At 49.2% G+C, this 16,882-nt stretch overlaps 1 protein-coding gene across 2 annotated transcripts in view; it reads left to right on the forward strand.

Annotated features, from left to right (window-relative positions):
* Positions 1 to 16,346, forward strand: part of Galnt9 (polypeptide N-acetylgalactosaminyltransferase 9) — an 83,470-nt gene extending 67,124 nt beyond the window's left edge. For both annotated transcript variants that reach the window (XM_021162920.1, XM_029476972.1), the window contains exons 7-11: positions 9,225 to 9,410; positions 10,419 to 10,556; positions 12,817 to 12,912; positions 14,160 to 14,327; positions 15,487 to 16,346. In XM_021162920.1, coding sequence (XP_021018579.1) covers positions 9,225 to 9,410; positions 10,419 to 10,556; positions 12,817 to 12,912; positions 14,160 to 14,327; positions 15,487 to 15,633 — 735 coding nt within the window. In that variant the 3' untranslated portion in view covers positions 15,634 to 16,346. The remainder of the gene's footprint in view (positions 1 to 9,224; positions 9,411 to 10,418; positions 10,557 to 12,816; positions 12,913 to 14,159; positions 14,328 to 15,486) is intronic.
* The last annotated feature ends 536 nt before the right edge of the window (positions 16,347 to 16,882 follow it).

The raw sequence follows: 16,882 nt of genomic DNA on the forward strand, positions 1-16,882 counted from the left end.
CTCTGTGTAGCCCTGGCTGTCCTGGAACTCACTCTGTAGACCAGGCTGGCCTCAAACTCAGAAATCCACCTGCCTCTGCCTCCCAAGTGCTGGGATCAAAGGTGTGCACCACCACTGCCCAGCAAGGCCAATTTCTTAACAAGTTCTTTGTAATATCAGTTCTACTGATTTGAGTTTTTTCTACATCAGGAAAATATGTTATCTTAAGGTAAACCCACCTCCCTAGGGGTAAGTCCTGCCCTGCCCCACTGAATTAACCACTAAGGGAAGAGACAAGAGCGTGACTCCACCCAGAGGTTATTCTTTACGGAGATCTGCACACAGAATTGAAGAGGGTGCCATCGCAGTCTCCCTTGCTGCAAGACTGTGTGTCACTCACACCAGTCATGTGTGAAGCACACAAGTGAGCCTAATGTGTATATTCTATTTTTATTTCTGAGTGCATTTAGGGGAGCCTGCATGGAAACAGACAGTTTCTGCAAGATAAAATAAATCAGAGAAGAAGGAAGGGAGAGATGTGGGGCCGGCTGACACAGCACACTTACACAACCCTGTGGGGCTAGGCAGGAGGAAAGCCAGCTCTCCTCTGAGCCAGGCTACTGCCAAGAAGCTCTGTTTTCCTGTCTAACCCCTAAGGCTTGGAGGGCTGAGCCCAGGGCTCTCTGTTTTCATTGTTAAAGACTGGAGTCTGAATTCCAAAGGGCTCTTCAGGAAGGAACCATACTTATCCGGGGACCCAGAGTCCTGGATGGAACCCCAAACTTAACAGGGTGGCGTGTGTGGGAGACAGGCAACAGGCCTGGCCCATGGAGAGGAAGCAAGGTGAGCTGCCCTCCCCTCAAGGTACCAAATTTGCTCCCATCAGACATCTATGTGGCTCCAGGACCCTTTAACTGTGGGGGCAGCCCCCTGCTGAGGTACTTCATCTTAGAGAGTCCATAGGAGCCATCTCTAGTCTTCCCAAATGTGAGTGTTCTCTAAACATGTCTCTAGAATTAAAGAATAATTGATGGAAAATGGCTCCTCCGTGGGGAGGGGGGGTGGTTCTAGAAATTGCCAGGGAACAGACATCTCTGCAGTTAGTAGCAATCACGGAAGCTGTTTTGCCCAGATCAATGTGGATCTTTCTGACCCTTCAGGCTATGTTCCTGCTCCTCACAGTGACCCCAAGATGATCACTGAGTCCAGCACATGTGTGTGGACAAAGAGGACTCTCTAGCAGAGAGATCCAGGGCAGCCCCATCACCCACCTCATTCATGGTGTCCGGATAGTCCGGAAGCAAACAAGGAGTCAGGACAGACCCAAGCTAAAGATGGCAAGACAATGGAGATGACAGTGGTAGCAAGGCATCACTGCTGACTGACACATCACAGGATGCCTGTGGCTTAGGACAGACAGGACAGGGATGGTTAGCGGCTGTTGGGAACTGCTGGTGGGTGAGGGTCAAGGTCTTCTCTTGCTGGGTACTTGGAACTAAAGACAAAGGGAAGTCAGGAGTGAGCAGAGGTGACCAGGTAAGGAGTCCATATTCATGATGGCTCAGGAGAGCTGGGCCTTTGCCATCTTCAGTGACAGCAGCTGCCACGCCCAGGTCTTGTGTCTTGGTGGACTCCTGTGCTATGTCCCTGGACTCTACACAGGCCTCCATACCCAACAAAAACAACTTACGGGAGGAAGGAAGGAAAGGTCTGTTTTGGCTTATAGCTTGAAAGTGCAGTCTATCATGGTGGGGGTGTCATGGCGGCAGGAGTGTGAGGCAGCGGATGACACTGTGTCCCCTGGTCAGGATGCAGAGATGGACATCAGCTCTCAGCTGCTTTCTTTTCTATTTACTCTGTGGCCCTAACCTATGGGATGGTGCTGCCTTCCCTCCTCAGTTAACCCAACTGAGAAATTTCCTCACAGACAGGCTCAGAGGTGATTCTCAGTCTCAAATCAACAATCCAGATTAGCCACCCACCTCCCAAGTCTGAGAGTCCCACTGCCCACCCCACTGGATGATAATGCCTCTGACCGTCTAGGGCCCATTGCCACCACCCACTGTGAGAACTTGGATATGGCTGGGGTGTCTCCAAGGACCTATCGTCCTGTCACAGAGAACGTATTCATGGACTCTGGTGTGATTGATCACTGAGGCTGAGATCCATGCTGGGGAGGACGGTGACACCTCATAATCAAAATGCTCACCTCAGGATGCAGCCCCATCCTGAGAGGCCGTGGGGGACACATGCGTGAATGCACACACAGGGGAAATGTCCTCAGTGTGACCAGCAGCAGTCCCCACCCTTCTGCTCTACCTAGAAATCCTAAATAGAAAGGAGATGTTCTTCCAGGGCATTCTGGGCCCTATATTTCCTGAGGCCTGAGTACTGGACTGGCAGACCCAGAAGGCAGTGGCTCCGCTCCAGGCCCTTCAGAAGGCAGAACCACTTTTCTCTGGACACTCTAGCTGGAGGCTTACTGCCCTGGGCCTTAACTGCCAGCAGCCCAAGCACTTGGCAGCTTCTGTGACCCTCAGCTTCTAGCCACAGTAAATAAATGGTGGCAGCAGACAGACAGCTCAGAGCAGCTGGAGTGCCAACTGCTAGTGCCACAGCTCTCAAGCACGCCTTAGGTGCAGGGACCCTTTGACCCGGAGTGACAGGAGTTATAGCTCTCAGACGTTGGATGTCAGGATCCTTAGCCCTTAAAGCTTTGCAGCTCTCTGCAATTCTTCCAGCAACCTGGGCCCATACTTCTTTGTCTAGGGCTCTCTTCTCTCTTCCTTTTTCCAGTCCCGACTCTCCACCTGTTCTGACTTGCTCACTGCCTTTGCTCGATCCCCCACCCCTGCCTTTGCTCGATCCCCCACCCCCACCATGTTGTTTCTGCTTCTTGTCCCTGACTCTTGTCACAGCTGCTGCTGCTACCCCTGCCGTCTTACTACCATAGCCTTTTCTTCATGCTACCAATTCAGTCTGTTGCTATCACACTGGGCGCGGGGGGAGGGGGGGCGTTGGGGGGGAGCACAGGAGAGCGTCTCCCAGTGACTCACAAACCGAGATGAACAGTTTGCTTATAATAGCCAGAAAGTGGGTGTGGCCAGGGCGTGTGCACCAATTACTGCAATCCTATGTACAAATTGATGGACTGTGTTTCCCCAATCTTTTTTTGTTTTGTTTTGTTTTTAGATTTATTTATTTATTATATGTAAGTACACTGTAGCTGTCTTCAGACACTCCAGAAGAGGGCGCCAGATCTCGTTACGGATGGTTGTGAGCCACCATGTGGTTGCTGGGATTTGAACTCTGGACCTTCGGAAGAGCAGTCGGGTGCTCTTACCCACTGAGCCATCTCTCCAGCCCCATGTGTTTCCCCAATCTTGACATAGCTCCTCTTGCACCAATCAGCTGACCACTGATGTTCCCTCCAGTCACAGTCTTCTTGCCTGTACAATGCTCTAACCACTGAGTTACCATTCCAGACCCTAGAACGCACTTTCTGAAAGTGGCTCTTCAGAATAAGAACAGGGTCTCATCTTGGTGGTGGCGGCACACACCTTTAATCTTAATCCCAGCACTGGGGAAGCAGAAACAGATGGATCTCTGTGAGTTTGAGGCCGACCTAGTCTATAGAGTGAGTTCTGCAGGACAGTCAAAGCTATGCAGAGAAACCATGTCTTGAAGTTCTAAGGCTCGGGCCAGTCCCTGGTGGGGGGTCCTGGACCATCGGTGATTCTCAGTACAGGATGGAGTAGTTTACAGTGCAGGAGCAAGTGTCTGAGCTTCTGCTCTGCGGCTGGCTTTCCAAAGCAGACTTCGTTAGATTTTGTCCTGACCTTTATTAAACCTAATGGACGAAGCAGAATCATTTCCCCCGCTAATTGGCTCCAGGACTTTCCTCATTAGGGGACGTGCAGCTGGTATTTCTACAATCACAGGGATGAAAATTGACCTCAGAGACCTCAGAGTCCCTCTAATTGGATTGAGTCGATTAGAAAGGCTGTGTGGGCCATCATATTAATCACAGGTCAGAGACGGTGAGAACGGGGAATGGGGAGCAGGGCATAGACCTGTGGCTGCAAACTACCATCCTGAACAGGTACACACACCCCACTGTCCCTCTGAGATGCTTTTTCTCTACCAGGGCCTCACAGCTAGCCCAGCTCCTACCAAATGGGAGCCTTTATGTCTCTGTTCAGATGTCAGCCTTAGAGCTCTCCCACGTTCCCAGCCTTCCTCATGGAAATCCCTCAGCCCCTCCATGCTCTGTTTGGCCAAAGCACATGCAGGCTTCATGGGGAGAGTTCTTTCTGTTCGGTAGGGGAGCTCCTCGTGGGAATGCATTTCCCTGGCATGATTCCCCGCTAGATTATGTTATCTGCAAGCCCCAGGACATACCACAAGCGTCTGCTCCCTCCCTTCTTCTTACCCTTCCCAGCCAGTGCTGCAACCCACTTTAGATGGGTCCTGTATCATTCCTGAGCTACAGAGTCACTGGCTGTATACACCATGGTGACACCAAGGGCTTTTAGACTTGGGAGACGCAAATGTTCTGCACTGAGCTATGTCTCTGGGCCTTATGAGAGCAAAATTCTAGTAAAAGAGGGAGGAGAGGACACAGGTTATAACTAAGCGAGGTGTGTGTCTGAGGCAGGGAGTAGGCAATTCCCCAAGATATTTGAGTCCCAAGAGGGTATTGATAGACCTAGTGGGGAAACCCCCACTCAATTCCTGATTCGGCGTGCACCCAAAAAATCACGGAGGACCATCTTGATGTAAATACATGAGGACGTTTAATTACGGAGCTCCGGACCGACATGCATCCCACACAGGAGATAACGGATGTCGGCCACAAGGCTCGAAAGCTAGGGGGTTTTATGGGGTAAGGGGCTTAGGGGTGTGGAATTCAGCATAGCAGCACACTATTGGCTTATTCAAACATCAGCAGAAAAATTACATGTACGTGCAGGGTGTCAGAGTTCTGTGAGTTGTTGACTCAGTTTAGATAGCCCTGTTATGTCCTCACATTCCTCTTTATCTTTAAGGTCAAGCTGTTCCCAGGAATGTTTTAACTACGGGGCATACCCAGGTTTGTTTTTCTCTTTTCTCAGTCCCAGGCAGCATCTAGGCTCACAAACAACCAGCAATTTCTGAGTACTTTATATGACTTACAGGTCTTGAAATTTCATCTTTCCTTCAGTATCAGACTTCAACCCAAGGTGACAAGGGCCGAGAGAGTAACTTAGAGTTGTGTCAGATCTGAGATCATTACCACAACATCACTGTTTATATCGGGGTGTCTCAGCTGCTCCTCTGCAAGTGGGTGCCCTGCTTCCAACAGCTCTGACATTAACTGCTGCAGGCTGCCAAGAGCTTTCTAGGGGCACCGGCTATGTGTCAACTCTACCATGCAGGGAGCAGGGCTAGCCTGGACACACTATGGCTGCCATATAGCTGCAGTCTTCACTAAGAATGCCTGTGTGAGTCAGGGCAGAGGGGCCCTTTGCTGTCTGGGTGTTAGACAAGAGTAGCCACAAGCTGAGTACCCTCGCCTGCCAATTATCAACATATCCACAAGCCCCAGCTGCGGGGAGCAGGCGTTGCCTGGCAGAGGAGGATGAAGGGTATCTGCTACCTCATGAGCAGAAGCATCTCAGGCACGGTGTCTTCAAAGATGCCTCCTGAGTCTTGCATTCAAGCTGGACTCTGCTCACTCCTCTGCACCACCAGCTATCTCAGCCTGTAGAGGAGCCCATGAGAACTAACCCTGGACCTCTTTAAGGATTAAACACTGTGGGTGTTCACGATGGCTCTGATAGACCCTTGCCCCCTCTTAAACACTGTTTTACTCCCTTTATGAAACCGGCCTGATGCAGCAGGGCCTGGGGGGAGGCGTACTGGCTCAAGTAGAATTGGAATTGCCCAGTTTGTCAGCGACAGGTGTGCCCCCGCTCAGAGCCCACTTGTGGATGTGAGTGTGCACTTGCATGCGGTAGGTCATGTGTGATGTTATTTATGTCTGTGTCTTTGGTTTGGTTCTGCAGATATCCTTGGGGTGATCTACTGGAACAACACATCTGCTGCAAACATGTATCCATATTTCTCATCCTCTTCCACATCCTCAGACAGGCACTTATGGCTTCTTTCTATCACCAGCCTGGAAGGGACCGCTTGGTCTGAATTCTCTTATTATAACAGCTCAGTTACCCCTTGTAACATGTCTCTGAAAATGGAGTTACTCAGTCAGATGAACTTTATAAAGCTTTTGATATAAATCTTAGTCCCCTTTTCTGCCCCCAGAAGGATATTTGTATGTTTATGTGTGTAATATTTCAATGTGCACATGTATGCACGTATGTGTGCATGTGATATATGTACATGCATTATATATAGACTGTAATATATGTGTGATACGTACATATGTGGAATGAGTGTGGTATCTGTGTATGTGTGGTATGTGTACATGTGTGATATGTCTGCATACATGTGAGAGATATATGTCTATGCATGTGCATGCATATGGTATACAGGGTGGTCTTTGGGCATATATGTATTTGTGTGGTATGTGTGTATGTGTATACATATTTGTGTGTGGTATGTGCATATGTGTATGGTATATATGTATTGTATTTGTGTGTGTGTGGAATGTGCTGTGTATGTTTGTGTGTTCTGTGTGTGTGTGTGTGTGTGTGTGTGTGTGTGTGTGTATGTGTGTGGTGTATGGAATATTTTCTTTGGCAGTAATGCCTGAGGAAAGCCACTGTTCAAGCCTTGTGACATGTGGGGGCTGATCAGCTGTCATTTTTATTTTCTGCAACTCTGACAGACACTGAGGACATAGCTCTGTGGTTTTGAATGAGTCTGAACACTGTGTGCAAGTGTTCACCATATGTTTTTCCCTCCCTGGCTGGCTTTGCTTGCTTGCCCCTCCTTCTCTGGCTGGTTGAAGAGCTGTTCTGCCCTCAGGGATATCAGCTCCCTGTGTGGTTGGGAAGCCCCTCCCTGTTGCATCTGGCTTACATTCTGGGCACCGGGCTTTTCCTGGTGTTTTCTGGAGGGATAACTTGAAGCCATCAGCCCTCTAAATACCTTCCTGTTGGCACCAGAGTTCCCACTCTGAGATCTCGGTCAGTGTGCGGTACATGCTTGTACAGAAGTGAGGTTCTAATTGCCTTTCCATTGTTTTAAAATAGAGATTCCTCCATCCTTTGTCACAAGAACAACAGCTTCTGCCATACACTCTGAGTATGTGTATATATGTGTGTATTAGTGTGTGTGGTGTGTATGCATGTGTGTCAGTATGTGGTGTGCATTTGGTGTGTGGTAAATATGCATGTCTGTGTTGGTATAAATATACGTGTGTGTTTGTGTATAAACATGTGCATGCATGGTTTTGTATATATGTGTATCTATATATAAAAATGTGTATGTTGATGTGTATATATGTGTGCACAGATAATTTTGTGAATGAGTTTGTCTATATGTGTGTGTGTCTATATGTGTATGTATCTATGTGTGTGTGTCTGTATGTGTATGTGTCTATGTGTATGTGTGTCTATGTGTATGTGTGCATGTATGTGTATGTTTTTACATACACATGTGTGGTTTTGTGTATATATGTGTGTGTATATATGTGTATGTACATATGTATGTATGTATATATAAGTGTATATGTATGTGTGTATGTGTATATAAGTATATGTCTGTGTGTATGTGTGTATGTGTATATGTGTGTGTCTATGTGTATGTGTGTGTATGTGTGTTTGTGTATATACATACATGTGTGGTTTGGTGTATATATGTGTGTCTATGCATGTGTTGTGTATGTATATGTATGTATGTATATGTGTATATGTGTGTGTATGTGCGTGTATGTATATATGTATGTGTGTATGTGTGTATGTGTGTGGGTGTATGTGTGTGGGTGTCATATCTGTTTTGAGCTTCCTTTACCTCATTGTTTTATAAAATACATTATGTCTAGCAACTGAATATGTCCTCATTATCTAGAATTTCTTGGCTTTTCTCTTGTTTTTATTACTGTGTCATGGTTTGAAAATTAAATGTCCCCTACGGGTTTGTGTATTGAGAGGGCTTGGTCCTCAGCTAGTGGGAAATGAGGGAAACTTTAACTTCTTCCATGCTGGAGGAGATAGATCCAAATAACACGCACATGTGTAGCCATCCCACTCCTGGGCAGACAGAAAGCAACACAAATGAGCCACATGCTAGACCAGCTTGAGACCATCATGGAGATTAGCTGGGGAGAGCTAAGCTTAATAGAAACGAGTAGGGCAAGCCTGTGCTTGGACCTGGAGTTTGAAACCCATTTCTACTGCAGAGCAGTAGATGGTGAAGGGATTCAGGGTCTGTTGCTGTTGCTGAGAAAGCAAACTACTCCACCTTCTATTGGATACATGTGTTTGCTTAGGGTACCAGAGGCTGTAGGTTGTCTTCAGTTCCCTGTGACTAAAACACCCACAGCAACAGCTTACGTAAGGAAACATTTACTTGGATGCACAGGCTCATAGGCTCCGTCCCTCATGTCGGACGGAGAAGGCTTTGCAATGGAAGTAAGTGTACCTTTGGTGTCAGGATCATGAAGTGGGAATTCACATCATGGTTGACTAGGAAGTAGAGTATAACAGGAAGTATATAGGAAGTATATATAACAGGAGTATAACAGGAAGCAGGCCTTATGCCTGGCGACTTACTTCCTGCATCCCAGTCCTTCCTCTTGATATTTCCAGGCCTATCAAAACAGCACCACACACTGGGAAGAAAGCATCTAAAAATGAACAGGACTTTAGGACAGGGGCTGGGGTGGGAGGTTTTCAGTTTCCAATTCAGCTGCTGTTAGGTAGCTGAATAAAAAGGTACCTCTTTTTATTCAAATTAGCCTTAGGTCGACTGGCAAACTGGGCTGTCAAAATGTAGTCATTGAGAGTCCCTACTCAGAACACTGAGTGAGGTGGATGGGTCACACAACAAATCCATGGTCATACGACATGGAAGATAAATCAGGCATGACAGGAAATCCCAGCAGGGGAGGTAACCTCATGCCCAAGTCCTGGTGGATACAGCCTATAGTCCATGGCTTCTCCTTTAGACACCTTTCTCTTAACAAATCCAAAGTGTCTGGATTCCGGCAGCTCGGGCACCCTCCCATTGTTTGCTGGGTTACCTGGCATGTTGGGTGGCCTCTGCTAGGCCTCTAACCAGGTCCATTCCTCTCTCCCCAGGTATGGCAGTGTGGTGGCAGCATGGAGGTACTCCCCTGCTCCCGCGTGGCCCACATTGAGCGTACCAAAAAGCCATATAACAACGACATCGACTACTACGCCAAGCGTAACGCGCTGAGGGCGGCCGAGGTGTGGATGGACGACTTCAAGTCCCACGTGTACATGGCATGGAATATCCCCATGACAGTAAGGCAGGATTCATGACACTGGGTGGGGAGGTCAGATACAGGGAAGTTTGTAGACCCTAGGGAAGGAATTGAAGTGAGGGATTCTGGGACACTGGGCCACATCCAGGCAGCCTCCCCTGCATGGTAGCGCTCTCTTTGCATTGGTTCAGCCACAGTGACCACAACCTTCACCTCCCTATAGGTAACCATTCCAAGCACAAGTAGCCACCAAAAGTTAAGGTCATCCATGATCCAGGCCTCACCCCAGTGCTCCCCTGATTCAGGGCATGTGTGTGCTTTCTTGTTTTAAATGGGGTCTCACTCTTCAGTAGTCTGCTATTGGTCTACACTCACAATCTTCTGCTTCTTTCCCTCTTGGGCTGGGGTCAAAGATGTGCCTCACCATGTCTGGCCTACTTAACCTTTTTAAGTGTCTCTCTTCACCCTCCTAAGTTGGCTCACCTCCACTGAGGTGGCAGCACAGCCGTCATTTGGATAATCATGTGGAGGGTCTGTAGTGGGCCTCCCTGCATCCCTTGCGACACCGCTGAGATACAGAAGACTGACCACCTTAACCCAGGACCTGCAAGGTCTACTTTCAGGTTTCCTCCAGCCTCAAGGATCAGGATCCCAGTAGAATGTTTAGTCTTAGTATAGTAGAGGCAAAACCTAAAGATCCCGTTGTCTATAACACAAGCTGATTTAGGGAATACACAACTATATCTCTGTTAACACTGGAAGGGAACAGAGGACATCACAGCCAATCATGGGAACCTCACACATAAAACTCACTACTGCAGCTCCACTCAGTCAAACTGGAGGGAGGTACATGATGATGGCTCAGGACCCAGAAAGTCTGCACAGCAATTCAGGCGCCACAATTCACTTGAAGGACTACAAACTCAGCAGAGCTGCTGTGTAGTCATAGCTAGGGAGGAGATATGTGGATTTGCAGGACCCATGATTCCCCCACAGGATAGCATGGATCTGCAACACTTACCCTGTCCTGCCTGCTTGTGTCCCGTAGAACCCAGGAGTGGACTTTGGGGATGTGTCCGAGAGGCTGGCCCTGCGCCAGAAGTTAAAATGCCGAAGCTTTAAATGGTACCTGGAGAACGTGTACCCCGAGATGAGGATCTACAACAACACCCTCACGTACGGAGAGGTACCGCCTCTGAACAGGGCCCTGCTGGGGTGGTGGGCTTTTTGCCCAGCAGATGTGTGCAGACACAAAATGACATGATTATATCCGTGTTTATAAGGAGAATTACTATTGAACCCACATGGAAGCATACTTACACATTTGCGTGCAAAACTATACCCAAATAAATGGACCCGTAAGATGGCTCAGCAGGTGAAGGTGCTTGTGGCCAAGTGTGACTTGAGTTTGATCCCTGAGACCTATAAGGTAGGAGCAGAAAACCAACTCCCTCAAGTTGCCCTCTGACCTCCATATGCATACCATGACAAGTGTGCCCCCCCACAAAAAAAGAATATTAATTAATTAATTAATTAATTTTTTTGAAATAAGGTTTCTCAATATAGCTCTGGATGTCCTGGAACTTTCAATGTAGGCCGTGCTGGTATCAAACTCACAGAGATCTTCCTGCTGGGATTAAAGATGTGCACTGCAGTGCCTGGCAGAAATAAACTGTTATAAGAAATATACCCAAATAGATAGGACAGTGTATACACACTCACATGTATAAACAGACATGTGTATGTAGACAAGCAATCTCACACGTGCTGACAAATGCATAAAACCACACACATGCCCATCACATATCAATCTGCACACATCTGCGCATATATTCACATGCATTCATATCAAGGTGCATGTGTGCGTGCGTAAATACATTATTACACAGGAGCATGCATTCATACATGTATGAATATGTGAATATATATATATGTATATACATATACATACACATGTATACAGCCTGCGCTCATTCACTCGCATGTGTGTGTATGTGTATATTATGCATAAGTTCATAATATGCATACCAGTGCATCAGGCCATACAAACACATACTGAAGCATATCTACACCTACGTGTAACAGGTGTGCACACGCAGGTACATACTGTTCCTGTTCGTGCACGTGGAGATCCCCAAACACTCACTTTCATCCATGTACAAAACCTCCCATGAAACATGGAAAGGCACACATTTGTGCACTGGTTCCACATAGCTACATTCACACCACAGTGCATGCGTGTACATTTGAGCACAGGAACATCAGCTGTACCAAGACTCATGTGTCAGCCTGAGTTTCCGAGTGCACAGTTGTACACAGGGCTCTCTCTAAATCTGAAGAGAAGGCTCTGTGTTAACCCAGGTCTGGAATCTAAGGTCTGACTATAGAACTGGCAGAGAGAATGGAAGGCATTCCCACAGACAGCAGCAACACCCTGCTCCCAGCTTCTCAACGGCATGAGGGCAGCCCAGCCTCCCTATGGACAGGCTAGCCCTGGGACAACACTCAGGGGTAGGGTTGAGGGGCCTGGTGGGCAGTCCTTGCAGAACCATCACCCCTTGGTAACCCTTTAGTCAGATCCAGCCTATGGGCTTTTCTGGAAGTTCAAATGGAGATGAAGCAGGTGCTCTCCTGTGTTGTCCTTCCCACTTGCGCCAACTGTGGGATCCATACCCAACCCTAGATGCTGAGACCCTAGAATTTTTCTAACCCTAGGGTCAGGCCCACGTGTCCTTTCACGTGGACACTGAGCTGTGCTCTGTGGTTGACTTATTGCAAACTCCACAGCCTGAAACCCAGTGGAGTGAAACAGAACACAGCTCTCCTGGGTCAGAGACCAAGGTCACCACTGTTCTGATGGGCAGGGGCTGCAGTGGGTGCCCCTCTGTGCTTGTTACAGAGACTAGAGATCAGCGGGGAGCTAGAGTGAGCATTCCAAGTGTGTGCCCCAGGGAACCTGCAACTGACTCCCAGGTTCACAGCTATAGGCTGTACCCGGTCACTTGTACTATACTCCTTAACCAAAGTGTCTTGGAGGCAGAATAGCCACTGCATCTGCACAGGAGGAGACGTTAGCACAGGGATGTCCCTGAGCTAGTAACAGAAGCCATTCTATTAACCAAATCCAGCCTCACATACTGGGGCCCAGCTAACCGTCCATATACGCACAGAGCATATGCTTATGTGACAAGCATAGCCATATCTTTCCAGGCTGCCTGGGGAGTCAGAGTTGCTACACCTGTACTTTTCCACCTCCTCCCTAGGCACCATATATCTGCCTACCCCAGGCAGATGCCAAGTCTGTATGTAAAGTTCATGCCTGTCTCACACAGGCAGCCCACAGCGAGCTACAAAGTGGGAGACAGGGTGGGAGAGCTCCTGGGAGCCTTCCCTCAACCTTGGGAGCCTCCTCCATGACCTGAAGTTTCCGTTACTTCTGGATACAGGTGAGAAACAGCAAAGCTAGCGGCTACTGCTTGGACCAGGGGGCAGAAGACGATGACCGAGCCATCCTCTACCCCTGCCATGGCATGTCCTCACAGGTGGGCAACATCTAGACCTCACAGTGAAGGGGGAGAGGTAGGCATGGAATAGGTCACAGCAAACCCCTGTGCTGTTGGGGCCAAGCTCAGAGGAGGCTGGAGCATCTTAGAATTCTGGAAGGCAGCCGGTGCCATACGTTTTAAAACAAGCCCTTTGGGTCAAATGGGCCCTGGCAAGTCGTGAACAGCCCCCTGCCTCAGTTTCTTCACCATTTGAGTGGGACAGGGACAGCACCTACTGTCCCTGACGGTCTTGCGGATTAAACGGGAGTCACAATGAGATGCTGCCTAGTCGTGGAGGAGAACAGTTATCTTTTTGTTTTATTATTATTATTATTATTATTATTATTATTATTATTATTTATATGTAAGTATATTGTAGCTGTCTTCAGATGCACCAGAAGAGGGCATCAGATCCCATTACAGATGGTTGTGAGCCACCATGTAGTTGCTGGGATTTGAACTCATGACCTCTGGAAGAGCAGCAGTCAGTACTCTTAACTGCTGAGCCATCTCTCTGAGCCCGAACAGTTGTTTCCATTCCCTTCTTGTTAGGGGAGCCCCAAGGCTCGTCAGACTTGACTAAGAGCCGTGTGCCACTCAGAGCTGGGGTTGTGTACCTCTAAGAGGCTGGTCCCAGCCACCAGTGAATCCTACTCTGCTGCTGTTGATAGTGTCACCTGCCCAGCAGCTGTTGAGCTCTGATCCTGAGCCTCATTCATGAGCATTCATGTGGGGTAAGACCTGGATTTCTCTGGGCCTCTGGTTTTACTCCCTCCAACATGGATAGAGACAGACAGTCTCTTGGAGCTTCTTAATTTCAGATGGCAAGATGCCTGCTTTGAGACAATGGCCCCAGTGAATGGGAGAGGGCTGTTCCTCCATGACCCTCCGCTGTAGTGGCCTTGTTCATCTCCCTGGACTGATCTCTTCCAGTGGGTTTTCAGCACAGTGGCCTCTGAGGGCAAAAGGAGCGTTCAGTGGAGATGTAAATGCTGTCTCTCCAGTCTCTCCAGGGGGCTGACACCATTTTCCCAGGTCCAAGAAAGCAAGCTTGTGCTGTTGGGATATGAGCACCTGAAAAGCTGCCTCATGCCATGACCAGAGTAGACATGGCCACACCAAGATCCCGTTCTCCTGCTAGAGAAGACAGTTGTGGGCTTGGATATTGATGAAGGCCAGGGCATAGATAAATACCTTGGTTTCAGGATCAGGGTATCTGCTCACAGCTCCCACTGTCTCCCCAGCTGGTGCGCTACAGTGCTGAAGGTCTCCTGCAGCTGGGACCCCTGGGCTCTACCGCCTTTCTGCCTGACTCCAAGTGTCTGGTAGATGACGGCCGGGGACGCATGCCCACCCTGAAGAAGTGTGAGGATGTAGCCAGGCCTACGCAGAGGCTATGGGACTTCACCCAGGTCAGTGGGCGGGGCTAACAGCCCTGGAAAGTCAGACTTCACGGCTGTGGTAAATACTGAGAGAAACAGCTGAAGGGAAAGATTTATCTTGGCTCATGGTTTCAAAGGGCTCACCATAGTGGCAGATCAGGGCAGCTCACATGGCAGTGGAAGGGAAGGAGGGAGCCAGCTGGAACCAGCTGGCTTCCTTCTTTCCATCTGTCAATTAATTCATCAGGACCCCCAGCCTGTGAGGTGTAAGATGGCCGCCCTTGTCTGGTTAACCTCTTGCAAACACCCTCACAGACACATGCAGAGGTATGCTTTACCACCGTAGACACTCCTCAATCAAAGCAGGTTGATAGTCAAGACTGATCACCTTATGCCCTGTTGCACAGAAAGTTTGTAAAACTGGCCCCGCGTCACACAGGAAGAGAGGGGCACAGCCTTGCCTGCCTCAGCACCTGGACTCAGACAGAGAGAGGGCATGGGTTTAAGACTAGCCCTGGCTACTAGAACTCCTCAGGGCTCTGATGTACTGGGCTCTGAATATAACCTTTTCCCCACTGCCTTTCATTTAACTCAAGCTCTGCTCCTCTGAGTCTCTGGGCCCTGATCCAGGTCCAGCCCTCTCACCATCCCTTCCTGGGCACCCCGACCCACTCAGCACCAGCCGGCCCTGAGCCTTTAGGGATCCCACACAGAGGATCCCTTGTGTGTTGTTCTGCCATCATGAGCAATATGTAGGGTCAGAAAGGTGCTACTCTGGCTGTAGGGAGGAGCTGCCACTGTTGCTTGCTGAGCCACTGAGGCTCTAAGGTTCCCAGAAGGCTGGCTAGGTAGACGGTGAGGGCCAGCACAGAGAACCTGCTGAAGATGGCGCCAAAGTCACCAGACTTAAGCCAGGGTTCACAATGTTTGGGGGCCACAGAGATAGATAGATTAAAAAGGACTAAAGGGCACCAAGGGAAAGGGCAGTCTTGGGGACCCTACATGTGTTCTTAGGAGATCTTTGAACCCCAAAGAACTGAAGAGGGGAAGAGGAGATACAGGTAATCCAGGGAGACAGGTTCCTGTGTCTTTACAGTGGTAGTGCAGGAACCAGGAAACGGTTAGGATCACCCCTCATCAGCAACACATCCTGGACTCTCCCAAGCTGACTCTTTCTCCTGTCCTACAGAGCGGTCCCATCGTGAGCCGAGACACAGGTCGGTGTCTGGAGGTAGAGATGTCTAAAGATGCCAACTTTGGGCTGCGGTTAGTAGTACAGCGCTGCTCGGGGCAGAAGTGGATGATCCGAAACTGGATCAAGCACGCCAGGCACTGACCTCTGCCCTCAGCCCACCTCCACACATTCGGGCTCTTGGACTCGTGAGTGTTCCGGAACTCAGAAGGTCCTGGGGTGGAGCCAAGATGGGAACTTCTTGCCCACCCCCACAGACTCAAGAGCAATGTGGGCCCTGCACACCTCAGGGCTGGGTTCTGTCACCAGGGATCGCAGAGACCTTGGAATAGCAGCTCCAGCCTGCATTAGGAACCAAACTTTTGTGGAACAGGCAGCTCTGCCCGAGGGAGGACATCTGAGGACGGCGCACACTCATGCCAAATCACGTGCCTTTTCTACAGTGTTCCCCCAACCGGCTATGAGGATAGCCGCCACGCATGTGCTAAGTCACTGTACATAACCCATATGGAAACAAATAGACTCAGCTATTCAGTGCTGAGGGCAGGTGCATCCTCACACCAAGCACCCTGTCCTAGCAGGTCCGAGCCTGGCTCGCCTGCTCAACCTCACCGTAACCTAAGGCGATCTTCAAGGGTGACCGCTTGTGTTCTGGTAACAAGGCAATGGGAAGAGATCACGGGGATGAGACTCGGTCCACTTTTCTTCCCAAGGGACAGCTAGGCACTCACTGGGCGCGGGTCTCAGCCTGGGAAACGAGTCTCTTGTTGCTCTGTCATTTCTACAGCAAGCATCATCAAATGACCCCTCCAGCCCCTCACTTGTTTTATAAATAAAGTTTTATTGGCACACAGCCATACCTGTTGTCTGAGATCATTTGTGGCTGCAGCATTTGAGCTGCGGCACAAAGTGAAGATCACACTGCGTGGCTCTTAATGTCTTGAATTTTATAGAACACTTCCAACATGGACACTTTGTTAGAATATGTTCACTCTTGTAGTCCAGGAGAGCTGGCCTTGCTATGTGGATGCCCAGCTGGTGAGGGGGAAGATAGACATGGAGGCATAGCCTTGAGAACTGTTTGCCTATGTCACTATGCCTGCTGGGCAGAGCTGGAAAATGTGGCCTGTCACTAGACAGCTGTACCTGCATGCACCTGAAAGCCAGAGTTTCTAAGATACAGCAAGCAGGAGAGTTGTATGAGAGTTGTCCTCACAGACAGTGGCCCCAGGACACCATGGCCCATCTTGCTCTATTTACAGTCACCACAGGGCCATTACCAAGCATTGTCAAGGGGCCAAGCTGGCTAAGCAGGTGGAGGTAGGTGTGCTTGTGGTGGGGTTCTAGCTATGGCCACTACCCTAAACCCCTGGTCGTTCCAGGGCTGCCAAAC

This window comes from Mus caroli, chromosome 5, assembly GCF_900094665.2.
Source record: "Mus caroli chromosome 5, CAROLI_EIJ_v1.1, whole genome shotgun sequence".
Lineage (NCBI taxonomy): Eukaryota > Metazoa > Chordata > Mammalia > Rodentia > Muridae > Mus > Mus caroli.